The sequence below is a fragment of the Lonchura striata genome, chromosome 1, assembly GCF_050655825.1.
Source record: "Lonchura striata isolate lonStrDom1 chromosome 1, ASM5065582v1, whole genome shotgun sequence".
Lineage (NCBI taxonomy): Eukaryota > Metazoa > Chordata > Aves > Passeriformes > Estrildidae > Lonchura > Lonchura striata.
In genome coordinates this window covers 98,291,263-98,311,627 of record NC_140703.1, presented here as the reverse complement: position 1 = coordinate 98,311,627, position 20,365 = coordinate 98,291,263, and the positions used below count along the sequence as shown (strand labels likewise).

The following is a 20,365-nucleotide window of genomic DNA, read 5'->3' as shown; positions in this document are numbered from 1 at the left end:
TAAAATTGATTTTAAAAATAAGAGACTTAACCAGGGTGTTACGGCTGGCTACCAGCGGCCCTGGCGCCCAGGCAGCCCCGCGCAGCCCGCCGGCGGGCAGGGACAGGGCGTGCGGCTCCGCGCCGCCCGCGCCCCGCAGGTGGCGGCGTGCGGAGCGGCCCGGCCGCACCGACCTGCCGCGGGCAGGGCCCGCCCGCCGCCGGCGGCGCTGGGCGCAGCCAATGGCGCGGCTCTGCCGGCGCGGCCCGCCCGCTGCCGGCGGGGGAGGGCCGGGGCGGGCGGGCGGGAGGGAGGACGGGGGTGAGAGGAGTTGAATGATTGAACTTTCTTGTGTAGTTTCTGCGGCGCGGAGGTGCCCGTCCCCGGCGCAGCCCGGCACCAGCCCACCGAGCGGGAGCGAGCTTACGCCGCAGCCCCGCGCCGCCCGGCCGCCCCTCTGCCCTCCTCTCCAGCGGAGCGATGGTGCGGAGGGCGCCCGGCGTGTCCCTCGCCCTGCTCCTCTGGGTGACGGCCGCCTGCGGCAGCCCCGACGGGCCGGGGGCCGCCGCCCGAAGACAGGACGAGCCTTTCGCCACCGCCAGATGCACCTCCAGGTGCCTGAGCCTCCAGATCACCCGCATCTCCGCCTTCTTCAAGCATTTCCAGGTAGGGGCATGGCACCGCGCAGGGAGCCTCTGCCACCGTCCGGAGAGCGAGTGTCCCCCGGGGCGCGAAAAGGACGGCCGGGGCTGGGGCTTGGCCAACTTGGGGGCCCGCACCCCCAGGGGATGGCCGGCACCGGGAGGTGCCGGACAGGTGGGCACGGCCCCGCGGCAGCGCCGAGCCCCGTCGGTGCCTGTGGGTGCCGGCCGGGCTCCCCGCCTGGCGGGTCGTGGGGCTCCTGGCACGCTCTGCCCTGGCTCCTCGCAGGTGCCTCCGGTGGTGTCGGAGGCGGCGGGGCGGGCGCGACGCGGTGCTGCCGGGCCGGCGGAGCGCTCGTCCTGCCGATGGACGGGCGGTGCGGCGGCGATCCCGCGGGGCTCCGCCTGCCTGCGCCCCGCCGCAGGTGGTTCGCTTCCCCAGCCCGCTGGGAAAGTTTGAGCCTGTTTTTTAAGAGCAGTAACCACAAACGTGTAATGCTTGGTTCTGATCTCCTGGAAGGTGAGGGTGGGGGTAACGTTGCTTGCCTTTTTTTTTTTTTTTTTTTTTTTTTTTTGGGACGGAGAGGCACATCTTTGGCTAACGGGACAAATAGGGATAAAGTGGGGAGAAATGGAACTGAAGTGGCGGGAGACCTGAGTGACTTAAAATGAAAGCTGGAAGCAGTGTGGAACTAGTGCCAGAGCAGCGTGTCTGCCCGTCCTTTCCCCTCTTCTGCGTACACACACACCTTTCCCTTTCCCCACCTGTTCTTCACTGCGCAAATATTAAACCTACTCGAATTCATCCCAGTGACGGAAACCTCCCGAGCTGCGAGCCGTTCTCCTCCCCAGAGCCTCTGCCCTTTGGGGAAGGGCTGGCCCGCTCGGTGCGAAGGGAGCCACCTCGGCCCTTCGCTCACCCCGGGCTTGCCGGTCCGTAGAAACCGGGAACGCCCGAACAACGCCTTGGGTGAAGTTGCGTTCGGGGCAAAGGTGTTGGCACCAAAGGCAGGTCTCAGAGGTATTTAAGAATAACTGATTTAAAAAAAAAAAAAAAGTTAAAGGAGAAAGTGTGTGCGTTGTAAAGGCAGCAGGAAGTTGGCTGGGTGCCTGTAACCGGGTTTGGGTTGAAGGGACCGGGCTTGCGACCCGGACGCCTGGAGAAGGGGCTGCCCTGGCCCGGCCCGGCCGCTGCTCCGCGGGGCTCGGCCGGGGCCGGCGCTGTCAGCGCGGTCCGTGCATCACGGCATGGCCTGAAAGGACGATACCCATTAATAGAGCTCATTATCCCGGAGAGCGGTTAGTTTTTTTTGTTGCGTTGTCAAGCGGTTGTAACTTACTTGTTTTACAGTTTCAGTGGCTAAAGAGGCAGTTTAGCTCAAGACAATTCACAGTGAAAGGCTTTTTTTTTTCCTTTTTTTGTGTGTTTTCTTGGCAAGATTTCTTTTTCAGCGTAAAACTGCTGACAGAATGCACACTGCAAATAATCGTGATTATATTTTAATTAGCTAGAGTAAAATAAGTAGGGAATTACTCAGGACTTGATAGCTGGCTGGCTTTTTGCAATCAATTGAAAATCTCAGAGTTTTAACCCCAACCTGCTAAAGCACGTGGTAATTTATCTTAATTACTAGGGATTAAACTCCTATTAGACATGAAATGACCGTAATGTTTGGAAGATAAAGTGCTCTCGTTTATAAAAGTTAAGCTCTCCATTGTCTGATAATGACGAAAAGGAGGAGAGTTTTAAAGTACATCATGCATCCAGTGTTCTCACAGGAGACTGATAAAACAGTGTGGGCTGTAGGATGTGCAGGTTTGGGCTAGATTATTCCATGTGGGCTAGAGGGTATGGTGTTCTATTCCTTTCTCTTCTCCCTCCTTCTAGCCATTCCCCTCTCCTTTTCATCTCAACTGGTAGCAATTTCTGGAGTTCTTTTCATTTCAGATGCCCACTTATCTTGTAATCTGATTCAACCTTTGAAGCAAACTAAACATTAGCTCTTCCCAATCAGAACAGGAAGGAACTCTAGTGTCTCCCAGTTAAGCAAAAATTGAAAGACTGACCTACTCGTTTCTCAGCCCTACTTTAGATACAGCCTCACTGGTTAGGGAGACAGCAGCTGGACATGCTTTGCAAGAGACGATGTCCCCAAAACTTCACAGAGACATAATTTCACATACTGGTACTAAAATCACATTACTAGTATGTGGTAGTATGAATAGGAAGTCTGGGTTAATTTATACCTTCTGGCTCTTGTTTGAATGGCAGCTAATATTTTCCCAACTTTTAAATGTTCACAAGGGATTTTAATTCATTCTGTCCCCCCACACAGAAGTTTCACTGATTTTTTACTGTCCTTATTTATAAGTTTCAAGAGATGTATTCTTGCTTAAAAAAAGCCTATTTGTTAATTTACACTTGGGAAGCAATTCTAAGCCTATTTTAAATGTACATTGTCTGTAGGCAATGACAGTAGAAATTATTTTAACTGAAGCATAGGTCAAATAACATATTTTTTTTTCCCATGTAGACTATTGATGTGGGCTAGAAAGAAGAATCAGTCGCCGAATCAAAAATCATTGCTCTTCAGAATACTTGAAGAGGCACAGATGCCTTCTTATACCAATAAAATCCCCATGGCTAGGGGAGTTTTCCAGTTCTGGTGGTGTTGGGAAGTTCCATGTAGAGATTATACCAAAGAATACATGAGATCATTATAAGAGTTAGGCACTACATGGGTCTTAGACCAAATGAAATGTGTGGGGTTTATATCTATGGCATATTTCCAGGCCATGATCATTCACAGAGAGCATGCTAGCACAAAGGCCTTTCATCCTAAGCAATCAAACAAAAAATTGTAATCAGGAGGGGTCATAGTGGATTCTGTGTTTATTTAACAACTTATTGATTACATGCTCATCCACAGTAGGGAATTATGTTTAATCTCTAAATGAAGGGCCTCCAACATATCTCTTCTATCTTACTGGAATGTGTTCAGTAGTGGGGCTTTAGATTGCTCTTAAATTAGATGAGAGAAGGCATTTTCATCCCAACTGTGTAACTTAGGCCTCTGGACAGTACTGAATGAAGCATTCATTTACTTCTGACCAGACAGAGTAAGGGCTAAGAGAACTCATCTCTCTAGCCTTATGTTCAGAGTACTTATTTTATGCCATTTCGGGTGTTGACACTAGAGTTTTACTATGACTGTTGCAAAACATGTATGAGGGAGTAATTGGAGCATTCACTGGAACCTGTTCATGCTTTTGATAAAGCAGAGTTCCTAGTGCTGTGCTTCTTTTTCTGACATAATTCTCTCTAAAACTCCCCTGAACAGGGGAGGATGGAAAGAATGCTCTTCCAGTAAGCAAGTGCTTGACCATCGAATGGCCTGCTTAGGAGAAGGTGTAGATTTGAACCTTGAAGTCCTATATCATAATCAGCATTGTGTGCATTTGGCTGTTAACTAAAAGAGCATGCCTGGGTGTTAGTATGGTGCTCTTATAAGATGGGAAGAACAATTCCTCCTCTGGTCTGAAATGAGAGGAAGGACTAAGGTGTCTGGCTCCATAAGAAACACCAAGACTGTGCATCCTGTGTGGAAAAAAGGCATACTATTTTAGGGAGAGAAGTTGTACAGGGATGTCATCGGATATATTCTTTCCTCAACATTTTCTTATTAAGGCAGTTTCTGTCTCAGTCTTTTAGTTGATCTCCAGGAGAAAGGTACAGATTCTAATTTGATGTATTCAAAGTTTGTTTGTGAATCTAGTTTTACAGTAATTTAGAACAGTAGGTAAAGCCCCATGAAGATGAGGTCAGTTATTACACAAGTTTTTGGTTTTTTTTGAAAAGGGTATGGATATAAACAGGACCTCATCCAGCCAGCTGGACAAGAGGCCTAAATGCTCAGATTAGTTTTGATAGGGCTTTTCTGCATAACCTCCCTGTTTTAGTGGAGTGAGACTAAACTCCTTGCATTGCTATCTGTGGGTGTAGCCTTTCCCATTTGTGATATTAGTTGTCGATGAACTCAATTTGTTTTGGGGGAGCAGGCATGGCAGTGACCCTTTTAGTGTTTTGTTTTCAAGTTGAGTGAAAAAACAATTTGGATTTTAATCTCTTGCCAGCCATCTGAGACATGTTTTAAAACTGTCATGATTTAAATTTTCTTTGTAAATAAGAGCTTGAACATCATCACTGTAACTACTTAGGCTAAAAATGTTATGGCAAACAAGCTGTTTACTTTGACCTGTGGACTCGTTGATCGTTGTCTTAGCTGATGTCTGTTATAGACCTCTCAAGCTCAAGTGTCTTCCTGCGTTATATCTGCAACTTGATATTTTACTTAAGACAGAGGAGTGCTCAGTCTTGTTTACTGGGTAAAAAGCTGAGAGGGTTGTAGAACATTCCTTAAGAATTTGGGGTAGTTGCCTATAAAATTGCCTGTGTTTGTGGTGTGGAGTCACTGGAGAGGTTACAGCTATGTGCTCACAAAGTATATGCTGAGGTTGAACAGCACTTCTGGCAACTTGTTCTAGCATTTAACCACCCGCACAGTAACAAAAAAGGTGTTTTCTAATGTTCAGATGAAGTTTCCCATGTTTCAAATTTGGCGATTGCCTCTTGTGTTACTGGGCTTCACTGAGAAGAGTCTGACTTCACTTTCTTTACTCTCTCCCATCTGGGATTTACAAACATTGATGAGAAACCATTGAGGCTTTTCTATTACAGACTAACATTCCCAGTTCTTTAAGCTTCTTCTTATGTGAGAGATATTACTGTCCCTTTTCTGAGCCCAGTATTGGGCAGCTCAGTACTGGACCCAGAACTCCTCGTGTGGAGGAGTGACTAGAACAGAGAACAGGAAACATTTTAAAGTTTTTAAAGACAGGCTACATTTTAAAGATATAATAACTGCTAAATATTGGTACTCACTTCTAAATTAATTTTCATGATTTAGGTTTTCTTACATGAATTCATATGTGACTGTTTATAATTGTCAGTGCATTAAAATTATAATGCTAATGCTAAATCAGTTTTTTCTATCCTTTTAGATATTGGTACATCTCACTACAGGTTTAACTTTTTTTGAGGGGGTAATCTTCAGTAGTAAATTAAATCTTAACTAATCCATTTCTGTATTCATCAGGGGAAAGTCCAGGTACGTGGAGATGTATATGTGTTGTGTGATCCTGCCTTGTGATGCTTGAACAGACTCATGAGAGATTGTTAAACTTGTTAAAGTGGGCACTGGTTGGAAACATATAGGCAACGCTGTGGATGATCTTGGTCACCTAGGAGTTCTGTGTTCATGCTGACTTATTTGACAAGTGGATAAATTGTAGCTGAAAATTTTGATATAACATAGACATCCCTCAAGTGGTAAGCCAGTTTTGTGATATATGGAAGGAAATTAGAGAGAAATTACTGCTTGTAAATGTGATTTAGTGAAAATCTAATAGTAATATACTATGATTTAGTACTCAGGAATTAGTACTAAGCTAGATGAGCCAAGGCTAACTCAAAATTGTTTTTGAAAGTATGGAAAAATATTGTTTTAAGCTAATAGAGCCATATGTTGCATAATGTTTAGTAGCTGTAAAAGGGAAGAGTAAGGCCTTAGAAGTTTGCTATATTGAATGACTGATAACTATATGGTGGTAGGAGGTTGTTTTTAGTGTTGTAGAAGGACTCTTGCCTTTTGGGACAATTGAAGTTTTTGAAGAAAAACAGGCAATTCTTTTAAGTAAGTAATAAAAGGTTCTCAGATTTTATATCTGCAAGCAAATAATGTGCAAGTGATTACCTCTAGATAAGCAATACCAGATTTCACCTACAAGTCAGGAAGCTAGTTGTCTCAATGCCAGCACATCTGCCTTCAAATTGTCTGCAACTCTAAAATGACTGCACCTGCAATAATCTGCAATGGGTCCCAGCTGGAAAAGTGGTGGCCAGGCTGAAAGTCCAGGATGCATGTGTCTCTCTGTGCTCTGCTGTAGAGAAGCTGCACATCATGAAGAAACCATTTATTGTAACTGTTTCAAATAATTCTAAACTATAAATTGTTTTTCATTAGATCTTTTGAAAAGATATGTGGTACTTCTGTAATGAGATGTGGTAGATACGTAGTGTGTTATTCCCAGAATGTTTCAGTTCCAATGGACAGGCTGCCCAGGCACTAAGTTTGCTTAGTTCTCTTGGGACATCTTCACAATCTTTTCTAAATGTGAGGATGTATGCCATCTGTTTTTGTTGCTGTTTCAGTACTCATCTCCTTTCCAAAAATAGCCCTCGTGTTAAATAATTCTGACTTTCATATGTCTTGCAAAGCACACTGATCTTAATTTATTTTCACAGAAAAATTGTAGCATTTGTCATTACTTTGTTTTTCTCAAAACTCATTGAAAGGCCCAATCATTCTCCTGTTTTTAATGTTCATATGGCATATGATCTGGATAATTATTCTGGCATTTGGTGTGTCCTGATTATCAAGATCTGCAGTTGCAAAGAAAACGTCCACAGATCTAATGGAATCTGGGGTAAAACCTGTGAAAATGAAAGGTTTGTTTTGTAAAACAAAAACAAACCTTTACATCATTGTTACTAGATGTAACAATGGCTACATCTAGTGAAAACAGCTGTATTTTTCACCATATTGTGTAATTGAGACGTAGTTAGTCTTTGCTGTTGTAACCTGGTCTGTTATGAACTTCCCTGATTTCTGATTTGAGCCTCCCTAAGTGGGAGTTTTAACTTTTTCATAACCAGACCCAAATCTCTTTGCCCTCAGTGGTTGCTTGCATAGTTGATATGAGTGCAGGGGTTTGCACTGTCTGGTCATGGTTTTCTAGTGGTTTTGATCACTCAGACTTGCTCATTGCTTTGCTAAATTAAAATACTTGTACATGTCTCAAGTATAAGTTTAAACGCAAATCAAGTGAACTGTATGAAAATGCTAGTGGATGGTAAGCAATTGTACTGAACAATGGGAGGTGCCAAGATATTTTTCTCATTTACTTGTGTATTCTAACATATTAAGAAAAATTTTTCTTTATGCTTATGGTGTTAAAATTAAAATCACTGTTAATTTGGTAAATGTGCTGGATACCAGGTACAATAAACTCAGCAGGAATTACTAATAGGCTTTAAAGCAGACATTTTCTGCATAGAAAATATTGGCAAGGAATAGTTTAAATGTCACAGTCATGTTGGTGAGGGGGAGGAAATGCTGCTTTTGAAAAGCATTAGAAAACTTCTGGAAGAGAAATGCTGTTCTAAAATGTAAATCTTTTTCCATTGGAAGATACAGCCACTTAATACAGAGTGAAAGGTTTTTCAGATGGGTAGTGCTCATATTAAAACTATTACTATAGCATTATTGGTTGTCTCTGTGATTAACTAGATAATTAAGTGGTGTAATTTAGCATCCATGTCTTTAAAGACTGAAAGTAGGAATAATGACTGAGTATCAGGAACATCCTACAGAAGGCAGACACTGTCTTGATACCTGTATTGATATTTACTAGCTGGTGCCTAGCAAATGTAAACCTTGCACTGGAACTCCTTGCCTAGGAGTTTACACCAAGAATCTTCATTTTTTGATCTCTCCCACAGCTAAGCCTTATAAGGCTTTATACTTCAAAAACCTTTGAAGTTCATGAAAAGCCTTCTGTTGATTTCAGCTGGATCAGGTCCATGTATGAACACTAGGTCCATGTAGTCAACAGAGTGCTGTGAACCTGGTGTCCCAGCTCCAGTTGTATCTGTTTTTCAGTCTTTTAATGACCAAGAGGTCACAGGACACAGAGATGGAGAACTGGGGGTGTTGAAAGGTAAGTGGACCCTTTAAACTTGAAAGCACAGTACTGTTCTTTTCATCTTTGATTAAAAAGAATCACACATTCTTTTAATCCACTGAAAAGAATATCAGATATTTCCAGATTTGGGGAACAATCCCAGTCAAAAGTTTTAATCAAATTTCTGTTATCTTCTGTGAATAACATTTTCACCAATGCATCTCTAGACTGTCAATGAGATGTGACATCAAAGTCACATATGTAATTACATTCCTTGCAAAAAGAAGAGACTTGTCTCAAGCAGGACAGGACTCCCCTGGTAAGCAGCTGAGATTGCTGAGGACCATGTCTTCAAAACTTGTAGCAGAAGAAAAGGGACAGAGTCTCAGAATGGAGAAAGGTGGTGATAGGTGGACTCTAGCAGGCTTGCAATACTGGAAGGAGAAATTATGTGAGAGTAGAGGGCGCTGTAAAATTTCCTGTGACACAAGTAATTGAAATTAAGGAATTATAGGAGCAGAGAACAGGATGTGATGGGTCTGTAGGAAGAGTTGTTTGTAACTGTTTCTTGTGAACCTGTTTTATTTCTGTCCTTTCTCAGCTGCTTGAAATTTTACTTGATTTAAACAATTTAATTTTTCTTTTTTTGAAACATAGTAAATGTGTTTTGAAAACTCTTTTGTCCTCATTGAAGAGGTCAGTTACAGGAAAGGCCACTATGAAAATTCACAACAAAGTTCTAGCAGACACTGTCTTTCATGTCAGAATTTAGAGGAACTTAAACCCCTGTTTCACTGCCAGTGTAATTCCTCAAGTGGTCACAGCTGAAACTGCAAACCTGGCCAAGGCAGTGAAGCCTGTTTTCTCTGCCTGTGAGGGCTGCAATCTAGCTGTCATGGATCCTGTAATAAGATAATATGAGGAAAAAAGGATTGCTTTGGAGCAAATGTCTTGTGTCCAGACAGTCAGGAGTTGAGGCTGATGGTGAAGATTGGATGAGAATAATGTACTCCTTTAGTCAAGTGCAAATGTAGTTCAACTTTCCTTGCCGTTCGTATGACAATTTAGAAGCATAGTTCTGTTTTTCTTTTTTGAATATATTACTCTTCAGGGAAGTTATCTTCACAGTAAGTTATATTTGAAAAAAAAAGAAAAGCAATCTCAGTTAATGTACATGAATGTGATTTCTCAGCTAGTGATTTAGGCCATGAGCATAGACAAATATGTCATTTGTATTTAACTGATCATGTTTTTTAACTGCTGATGACTGGACCATTCCAGTCAGGCCTCAGGGCATTTTTGGACCTAGACACTACAAATTCATTTTTTTGACCTCAGTGCAGTAAGACTTTGGGTTTCCTTTGAATTTAGCACATGGCTGAACAGATATGTGAAGCAGCAAATAGTGAGGAAGGGGTGATAACAATGTATTATTATGATGATGTCTTAATACAGTGACTATTTGTCATTTTTTCCCCAGAATTTGTATCCCTATATATAAACTATTTCAACTGTGTGGCTTTTTTTCCTTTTTTGATTAGGTGATGTTTGTAGCTCCTTTGACAACAATAAAATCATGCTAATGTGTAACTACAACTAGACAATAATGAATCACACCATTATCTGCCCCCAATTTAATTAATTACAAAGAGTGTATAAATGTTGACATTTAATTTGTACATAACAATTTTGGGAAGGGAATTGGAGCTAAAAGAGCTTGAGGCTTTCTTCTGTTTTGAAATTTCTTTCTATACAACTGTGAACTGAGATCCTGAGATCAAGAATTAGCCAAACATTCATCAGTCTGGATATGCAGTAGGTGGAAGAAACACTTGGGCTTAGACAAACTGACACAAAGAGGTAAAAATAATCCAATTAATGAAGACTGTGTCACTTCATATAGTACTTAGTAGCAGCTATGGGCCGTGTTTGTCAGGATAGATAAGGAAAGAAGATGCAGATTTTTCGGGCTAGAAGCTTATTGCTGGGTTTTTTCTTTAAGAAGTTGAATACACAATGTGAAAGACAGTAGCTTTCTGGTAAGTTTCATGGGTTTTCTGTCCAGTGGATCCTCACTGACCAAGTGGAGTAGAAATGCACACATGCTGCACATGCAGTATATTAGTTCATTTTGTAAAAAATTTGGATTATTCACAGGTTCACACCCATGTGTTTGAGCACTGGACAGCATTAAAGCCAGAATTTTCAGTGGCAATTGATGTGGAACAGCAAACAATAACTATTTCAAGTCTTCTTCCTGAGTTCTAAACTATCCTTATGTAGAAAAAAAGAGCAGCAAAGGGAACTAAACTTGAAAGTTAAATTTAACCTCAGCTGTTTTCCAAATTGTAGAAAAGTGAACATTTACAGTTTGCTAAAGGATATACTCGCTGCATTTGTTTTGGAATAGAAAACACAATTTGGTTTTAAAAACTGAATGTAGGGTAGACTGATGTTGTTTAACTGAGGATCTTTCAGGTTTCTGAATGATACTTATTGATTCTTCCATTTATATAATAGCTTAAGACAGATTTTTCTGGAGTTTTTGTTTCTGGCCTGAATCTGATATCTCTACATTTGATAGTAATATATCTAATGGTTTCAATGGAAATGAGCTTAGGCCAGTGAAATATACTAGAAATCTTTGTTTACTGTTTATAGATAAAAACAAGAAAGTTTTCAGTATGCTGTGTAAAGAAGATTAACTTGAGTTTGTTACATACCATCTTACTGTATCATGACATCTTTCTTTTCTATTCAGTGGTAGTAAATAACACAGTGCCATTAGGACAAAGTAAAACTAAATTGCCAGTTATATGCTAGATGTAAAGCACCTTTAAATATTTGTAGAAGAGATTCTTTCAGATAACAAGGGAAGATAGAAGCAATTTAATATAGCCAGAGCTAAGTATCTCTAAAGACAGTGGACAAATATTTTTTAAAAGGCGAGTTACTGCCCAGTTTCTGACTCTTATGCCATATATCCTGGTGGTGTCAGGAATTCCAAAGTATCCCTTTAAGTTTCATCAACAGGCATAGCTTTTCTCTTAATAATAGGAGCAGATGTCAAATTTTTATGCCTCTAAGATGCTTAGTCATACCTAGGAGATCCATCTGGTATAGATCGAGCCTCAGTTAACTTGTTCTCACCCATGAACTTCCCACTGAGAAAGTAAATTGAGCAGAGCTCCTCAGCCCAATGAAAAAGAAACTTGAGTATTATCAATCTACTTGTAGTACCAGAACCCCCCACACTGGCTTTCTGTCTTAGTTGCTTTGCACAGGTAGGAAGGCTAATAAAATAGAAAGAAACTTTATAATTGGGACAGAATTCCTGGAGCATACCACCAGTTTCAGCGACTTTCCAAAAAGAGAACAACTGAAATATTTGTCAGTTTTGCAGAAAGAGGTGAATTAAGAAAGAGAAACAGAATCTTAATATAAAATACCTCCTGATAGTACAAGTTATTGACAAGTTATAGACAAGTTATTGACTGGTATTAACTGCCATTGTCCACATTTTATGAGCTTAAGGATATGTATTACAATGGTTTTCTTTTGTGGCTGTTGATTTAGATTAAAGATATAAAAGAAAATGCTGGGCTTCACAACTGGTGTGATCCTTGCAGTGGAATTTTGTGAAATTCCATATCCAATTGTTTACATTAACTGAAGGTTTTAAAATGCTGTGGCTTGGGTAGGGATTTAGGCTGTGCTTTGACATTACTCATGTTACAAGCCTTTCAATAACTGCAATGCAAATGAGCCTGATTTAATTTTTAACTCTTTCACCTGGTGCCAGGAAGGTCTGAAACATGATGGACCTGTCAGCAAATGCTTGTTCTGTATAACAGCTACATCTCTGGTAACCATATGTGTTAATGACAAATGCTTCAGTTCTGCCTTGAAGAGAGATTTATTTTCCTTTTATGGTGTGTCTTCATTAGTTAGTTATAAGACTGTATTCTAAAAACCTGGCATATGAAGTGCTTTTATGTTTGTGGGAAATTTTATGGCAATGTGATGAAGCAACATAAATCTTCCACTAAAGATTGTCACTGAAGAAAGATCAAGTTAATACCCCTGTACCTTGAATTGCATGAGTAATTTTAGTATATCGTTATCAATAGAATTTAATGTTGATTTCTTCTCTCTCTCATATATCCTTTCACAGTCTTGGGCTGCTTGCAAGGTGGTGTAGAACACTGGATTGCAGCAATTGTGTCATGGAGTATACATTTCTTGCAGCATACAGTCCTTAAACTAGAAAAAGCCCCTAAGAAAACTGGAAGAATCTATTGTAACTTGCATTAAAAGGCTATTTCTCTCAGGAATATACTGTCAGTGTTGCAGGGCCAAAGGGTCTCAGCTAGGATCAGGTTAGGAGATGTCTTTTTTTTTTTTTTTTTTTTTTCCTGAAATGCTGCCTTAACTGTTGTGGTGAAAGACTTTTTTTGTGTGTGTTTCTAACATTTTTATGGGTTTGGTTCAGATTGCAGATAGGCTATTCTGTTTAAGTCCAAGAGTCATTTTTATTTGAAAAAATCTCTAATTCCTGAATGGCCACAGCCCTTTTGCAAATGTTTCTAGGAAATCTTGGGTCTGGTGAGGTGCACTTCACTCCCTGAATCAGGTCTTCTGTGGAAAATGGAACAAAAATCCCCAAAGATTGTTTACACAACTCTTAGACCTCCAAGGACTGTGTTAAGTTTTGCACTTTTTTTCTTTTGTGAGCTTTGTTATGTACCTTAATAATTCCTCCAAAACATGATTTTATATTAAAAATGTTAAAAATATTAATAGGTCTCTGGAGTGACCAGTAAATAATTATGGTCAGATTTTAGACTGCATATTTCATCTGTAGGATTGTTATTTGTGCTAAGTTTTACCGCTGAAATGATACTTTACTACATGCTTTAAAAATATTAAAAGATGGTGAAACACAGTATTCATATTGGTAATTATGTTTATTGAGCTTATTGCCTTCAAAGAGGAAAAAATTTATAGCAATACATCAAGACAATAGGAATAAGGAGATACTTGTAACAAATATTTTTTGTTGAGAAAGGTGCTGCATGGAATTAATATTTTTGTTGTCCTTTAAAAGGAAAATGAAAATATATGTATTCCTCAGGTTGTGGGGATGTGGCTGCTACTGTGGCTTGAAATATTTAGTATCTTGTAAACTAGCAACACATGCCAAAAGGAAAGGAAATGCATTGATGAAATTTACCATGTGAATTTGATGCAATTATATTAGAAATAAATAGTCCGAGAATGGGAGTGTAGAATTTGATGGTGGCTGAGTCATAATAAGATGGCTACTGAAGAGCAGCTAAGTTTGAAGGACAGGTTTGTGTTTCCATACTCCTGCCAAAGTTACAAGTGTTGCATATAATGATGTCCCTCTCATACATACCAGAACAGAATAAGAGAAAGTGCAGTGAAACATCACATGGCCAGTATGTGGTACAGGACAATGCATTTAGCAGTTTTTGGAATCAGATATTACTCCATGACAATGAAACATGCATGGACTATTCCATGTTTGTGTAGTTTATGGTTAGACTATTTATAATGGACATTTTAGTTGAAATAAAAATGCATGGTTGTTATTGTTGTGTGTGTGTGGTTAAGTTTCTTAAGGATGTGAGACAACAGAACCTTAAGCATTTTACAAGTCCAGAAAGGAATGCTGCCCTGACTGACCCAGAAACAGTGTGGCTTTTGAGGCAAATTTAGTCTAATAGGAAGCACTGAATTACTAATCTTGCCTGTTTGGGAGATGTTAGAAATGTTTGAGATGCACTTACACATTAGTGTTTTAATGTGGATCAGAGTTTGCTTTGGAAGTAAGTCTCATGGTCATCTTTTCTTTCCCATTATGGACCAGTCTGAGAATTCATGCACTGGACTTCTTCTGGATAACATAACTGGTAGAGATAATCCAGGGGGATCTAATGTGCTTTAGCAACTAATGGGAATTGTGTCCATAGGACCAGACAAGAATTATTTGAAGGAAAGGGGAAAGTTGAAATATGTGTATGTCATACATCAGACCCATCAAGACCAGGTGTTTTGCTCAATAGATGTGTTTCTGTGGTTCACATGACTTCCTAGGGGGTTTGTAGCTGATTCTGGAATGCTCTGTTGGTAGGCAGTGGAGGCAAATGCAGCCTGTGACAAACATACTACATCACATGCTTTTGGGAGTCACCCAACTAACCAGTAGTCTTAGAATTATACAGAATAGTAATATGGACTATAGTTTTCAGTTATAAAATCAAATCAGCATTCAAAGCAGAATGCAAACATTTCTGAAGCATTGAATCCTACAGTATATTGAGAACCAGTTGTATTTTTTCAAATACAAAGTAAGTTGTATATGTCTACATTTATATTGTATTTTACATAAGCAAGCATTATGTTTTTAGAATGCATTTTGTTCTTTTTGGATGTTAATTTCCCAAGGCTACACTTCTGTCACATCCTTGAGCCAGCACATACTTTTATTATCTCATTATTTCATATGTATAGCAATTCTAGTTTATGACACAACAGAAGAAGTGCATTAACATTTTGAAAGGGTGGGGATTTTGAGATAGAGCTTATGAACAAGTAGTTGACAAGCTATCTTTTGCTTCCCATATTAATGCTGTTAGACTAGTTTCTGTTCACTTCAATTTGGATTACTTAATCTCAAAAAATGTGTTTGAAATTTGGCCCAAAAATACTTTGAGATTCAATATATAACTTTAAATATATTCAAGTTAATATCTTCAAGTTTAATATCTTCAAATTCAAGTCAGTGTGTTTGATTCCTTCTGTTGCATGGAGAAGTGAAGTTTCATCTGGATTCTTTTACAGATTGGTAAAGACTTCTGCTAAACAGAATAAGATCTCAGTTGAGATCAGTCTTAGAAGTGGTTAAGAGTGAAGTCTGTGAAGCCACAAGAAGGCAGTCATAACTCACAAGTGTGTGGAGACACAAGGATTCCTGTGCTCATTCGTTTTTACAGCTTGTGTCTATCTAGTAGTTTTCTGTCTATTTGAGAAGACAGTGCTCTAAAAAGAGGAAAGGTGTCCCATACTTAGAGATGAGAATTTAATCCAGGCAATGCATAGTTTGTTTTCAAAACTGCTGATCTTTTGCTGTTTCATTGGTAATGGCCTTTGGATTTTGATGATTGTCTTTCTAGGAACCTACTAATGATGGCAGCTAGAGAACAAGTAGTATTATGTCCCATGATATAGGTGATGGTTGGTGATATACTTAATTTCTTTTTTAATAACTCTGGTCTATTTGTTGTTTTTTGTTTTTTTTTTTTTCCTTGTTTTTGGTGTACGTGAAGTTGTGGCTTTTAATGTTTTGGTCTATAACAGTGATAAAGGCTGACTTTGTATAAACTGTTTAGGAAATATCAATGCAAAGTTTAGGTCAATATAGTTTTATTTGTAGCCATCCACCTACAAGGAGAACCTACCATATCATTGCCATAGGAGCTAGCACATTACAGATGATGGAAGTGTCAATATAAATCCAAAAGAAAACCTAACTAAGACTTTCTAAAAAATTATTTGTGATATCTGTTTTCGGGTGTTAAATCCAGATGTTAAAAATTAGGTGGCAGCATGAGTCACATTGTGAACCATGATAATTTAATTTTGGTTTATATTTGCAACTGTCAGAGAATGAATTTTTGGGATGATCAGTTTTATAAATATTTCTTACATTCAGTCGTCTCTTTAACTTAATTACTTTGGGTTAACCATAACCAGCATTGACTTTTCTATGGTTTAAACATCTGTAGTATAAAAATGGCTTTCTCTAAGGGCGGTGTACATTTGATTTAGTTGTGAAGAATCACAGTGGTTAGTTACAGTAACAGAATAACTTCAAGTGTTTGTTCCAAAATGTGTTCTTGCCCTCAGCTTCTTATTTCAGGATCCTGTTGCTCATTGTTTTGTTGGGTTTTTTTTAAGAGTTGTATGTTGTTATAAGATGCCACAGTTAAGCTTAATGCTGAATTTTTTACATGTGTTCATATAACACAGACATAAAGTTATCTTATAGTAATATATCAAATAGTGTGACTAATATGGTGCTAAGTGCCTTTTCTCACATTAGAGTTCTATGCAGTATTTTTTTGTTGCTGTTTTTATTTTGTTCTGGTAGGTTTTTATATGCTTTTTTGTTTTCTCTTGTTTGGGTGATCTTTATTTGGTTTTGGTGTTGAAATTTTGGGTTGTGCTTTTGATAGCTAGAACAAAGTCTAAGGACATTACTTACACATCAGGAATAAATGAAGATGTTATTATAGACCTTAAATCACAGTCTTGTGCTGTCAGTCTCAGCATGGGCTGGCTCCCAGGGGCTGGGCTGACCTCATGGCAGGCTGTGGGCAGAGCTGGGTGCTGGTACCCGGGTCATCAACAGCCTCAGGCATGGCACAAGATGAGCCAGGGTCAGGGAATGCCAGGGACAGCTGTGGGACAAGTGGGCTTATGGTGTGCTGGGAGAAGTGGCTGAAGGACAGGGCTCAAGGGTTGTAATCAGTGGGGCAACATCTGGCTGGTGTCTGGTCATTGCTGGTGTTCCTCAGGGTTCAGTTCTAGAGCCAGCTCTGTTCAATGTTTATCAGTGCTCAGCAGGTGGATGCGCCATTAGTGCAAGTTTGCTGATGATACCAAATTGGGAGGTACTGGTGAGTCTTTTGAGGGATGAGAGGCCTTGTATAGGGATCTGGATAGGTTAGAGCACTAGGCAATGTTTAAGGGGATGGAATTAAACAAGTAAAAAATGTATTGGTGCAGCCTCACCTAGAGTGCTGTGTGCAGTTCTGGGCCCCACAATTTAATAAGGATGTGAAAGTCCTTGAGTGCTCCCAGAGGAGGGCAACAAAGCCAAGTGGCAGGGCTGGAAGACATCCTGAAAAGTGTGGCTGAGGAATTCGGCCTTGTCTTGTATGGAGAGGAGGAGACTGAAGGGTGACCTCATTGCTGTCTATCTGAGAAGGAGAAGTAGAGACGAAGGTGCTGATCTCTTCTTCCTGGGATCTACTGACAGGACAGATGGGAATAGCTCAAAGCTACATAGTAACATTCAGTTTACTATTTCTTGATGCTTACTTTTTTCAGTTTCATTCTTTATTAGAACCAGTATAATGCAATAGAAATCCCTTACTAAGACATCATTTCTGTAAAATGCAATGAAATGAGAAACCATATAAAGAGCAAAATGTACTCATTTCAGTTGTTTGTATTTCCTTCCTGTCTTTCCTGAACAGAAACCAAGGAACTAGAATATTACTGCTATTTTGTTGTATTTTATGAGGGCTTTCATCTCATACTGTTCTTCTATCCATGGCTTCTCCAGTGGATGGTCTTCAAACTTGACAGACACTGAACAAGCATGTAGTAGAAACAGTGCTAAAAATGTCTGCATTTTTTGAAAGAGCCAGTCTTGTTTCTGAGGTGGATCTTGCTATTGAACTTCATAACTTTCTCCTTCACCACCTGCAGCTCCTTGTTTCTCCTTTTAATTTCTGCAGAGTGATTTGTTTTCACTGGCCAGGTTTTCGTCTTCACTCTAGACTGTTGCTGAGTTATCTCAAAGTGCATAAGGGCTTAAATTTAACTTGGTGAAAGAATTCTGGGGTAGGTGTTCATGGTGCTGTATAACAGGATATCCTCTTTTCATTTTCCTGCAATATTTTCAAAGAAAGATCTGTTCCTGCTATATATATACAGAAGCATAACTAAATACCATAGATTAGGAGAGGTGGTACTGTGGTTCCCCTGCCCCATACATTTACTACAAGTTTGTGTTTAATCTTGATAGAAAGGCTTTGAGAAGTAAATTTATCTTTGGCATTTCATATCTGTTAGTTTTGATATGTCTCCCCACTAAGTGTACAGACTTACCTGAAATTCATTCCTAAGTGCATACTTTTGTATTTGGGAGCGGGAATGCCTAGGTTGAATTTGTTGATTCCATTTTGCACCTTAGTTCCACATTTCAGAGCTGAGTCTGGGGGCACACAGCACTGACATAGATAAGTACCTGTATTAATTTGTGTCATAGTGAACATGCAGTCAGGAAATGCATGTTAAACACAAGTTAAACTTTACTGTTATTTTTAACTTCATGCTGTTGAGATTTTTGAAAGGGTACAGAAAATGTATCTTGGGAGCCTCTTTTTAATTCATCATTGCAGCAGTTATTGATTTGTGTACTCAAATGTTCTGTTTTACTTCAGTGGGTACTGTTATTTGAAAGGTTTATTTCTATGCTTTTTTGTCATTTTGAAAGAATCAGTGAGGATGTCAGGAGGGGCCACTTCTGAGAGACAGTGGTTTCACACAAATGTGGATTGAAGATGGGGCAGGGAAGATGAGACTTCCAAAACTGATAATAGATACACAGCTACTGTCATAGCAGATGAAGTGGCTAGTTAATTTTCACAGCTCATGTCTGGCATTTCAAAAGAGGGGTTGTATCTCCTAACATAATTATGGACAGAGATGCAAATTAAGTAATTTTATACTGGATTTTTTTTTTTTTTTTGCCATTGCTCCAATTAAAGAGCAGTTTGTACTTGCTTGCAAATGTTATTGCCTTTTTCCCCCACCCTGGGGCCCACTGTAGGTAGAAGAAGATTGATTTTTCTTGCTTCTCTACATGTATTTTTTTCCTTACAAGAGATGCTGCAGAGCTTTCCTTTTTTCAAGGCACAGAATATAGATGTTTGTCCTGTTTAAGGCATTTGTAGTCTAACAAAGGAAATCAAGTATGCACAAATACTTGCTGGAATGTATCTTGTAATACAATCTTGTAATCCTACAATTCTTGTCATATTTATCTGTTATTTTGTTTTAGTTTCTTTCCCCCTCCGTTTTTTGCTTTTGTAAGCTCTTTTTCTTGTACATGTCAAACAGTCCTGGTCTTTGAAGGTCTGATTCTTGAAGTTTTTCTACTATTTCCTTCCTGGCAGATTTAAAGTGTGTGGGGCTCAGGTGGTAACCCGAGTTCCTCTAATCCATCTCCTATGTGCTGTTGGAGACTGCTTCAGTTTCCTCTGCCTGACATCTTTCATATGATATGTCAGGCCTGGGAAGATGGGATGCTTGGAGTTCGACCTGTTGAGTGCAGTTTGCTCTCCTCAGTATACAGGTTAGGATACCCTAATACTGAAGATATGCTGTGCAAGGCTTAAAAATGGGTAGGAAAAGTGGTATTTAACTCTTCCTTGAGGCCATTTCTGCACTGCAGATTGAAGCCACCACTGAAGACTGTCAAAAGTCTCACTGGCATAAGTCAGAATTGGGTTTGAAGAAAAACAGGCATGAGGAACAGAGAATGGAATGTGGGAGCATGTAAAATGCTACAGATAAAACACAAATTGCTGATAATTTGAGATTATGGTTTCAGCCAGGTACACTGGCATGAGTAATAATCACAGCTGAATGTTTGTGATTAACCATGTGTTAAGATGCAGAGTGGAAGAGAGCCTTCATTTAGAGTTTGTGCTTGCTCTGATACCTTGCTGTTCAAAGGAATTTGTTTTTCTTTATACAATGAAAGATCATTCATATCACGTTAGTTTGTATGAAGTTGCTAAACAATATTTTTACATTTTGATAGACGTTCCTTTTTAACTCAAGTAAGTTCCAGTAGAGAAATTAAAACAGTTGTAGACATTGAAATTATCAAGTAGAGAAACCACACATCTGGGCATTTATGGCTTTATTGTCTCAAGTAACAGATATAATTTAAAAGCAGAGGTGCTTTTTCTAGTTCACTGGAAAGCAGCAGCATAACTGAAACAGTGGTGAGCTGCTACTGATCTGTTATTGCAATCAGCTACTTCTGTCACATTTTATGTGAAGAAGAAAGGGGGATAAATTGAAACTAGCACATAAAATACTGTTTTAACATTGCT

General features: G+C 39.7%; 1 protein-coding gene across 1 annotated transcript in view; it reads left to right on the top strand.

Annotated features, from left to right (window-relative positions):
* Window positions 1-280: 280 nt before the first annotated feature.
* The window catches only part of ANOS1 (anosmin 1), a 119,864-nt gene continuing 99,779 nt past the window's right edge, over window positions 281-20,365 (top strand). Inside the window, exon 1 of the mRNA XM_031503838.3 lies at window positions 281-645. Within this exon, the coding sequence (XP_031359698.3) occupies window positions 460-645 (186 nt within the window). The 5' untranslated portion in view covers window positions 281-459. The remainder of the gene's footprint in view (window positions 646-20,365) is intronic.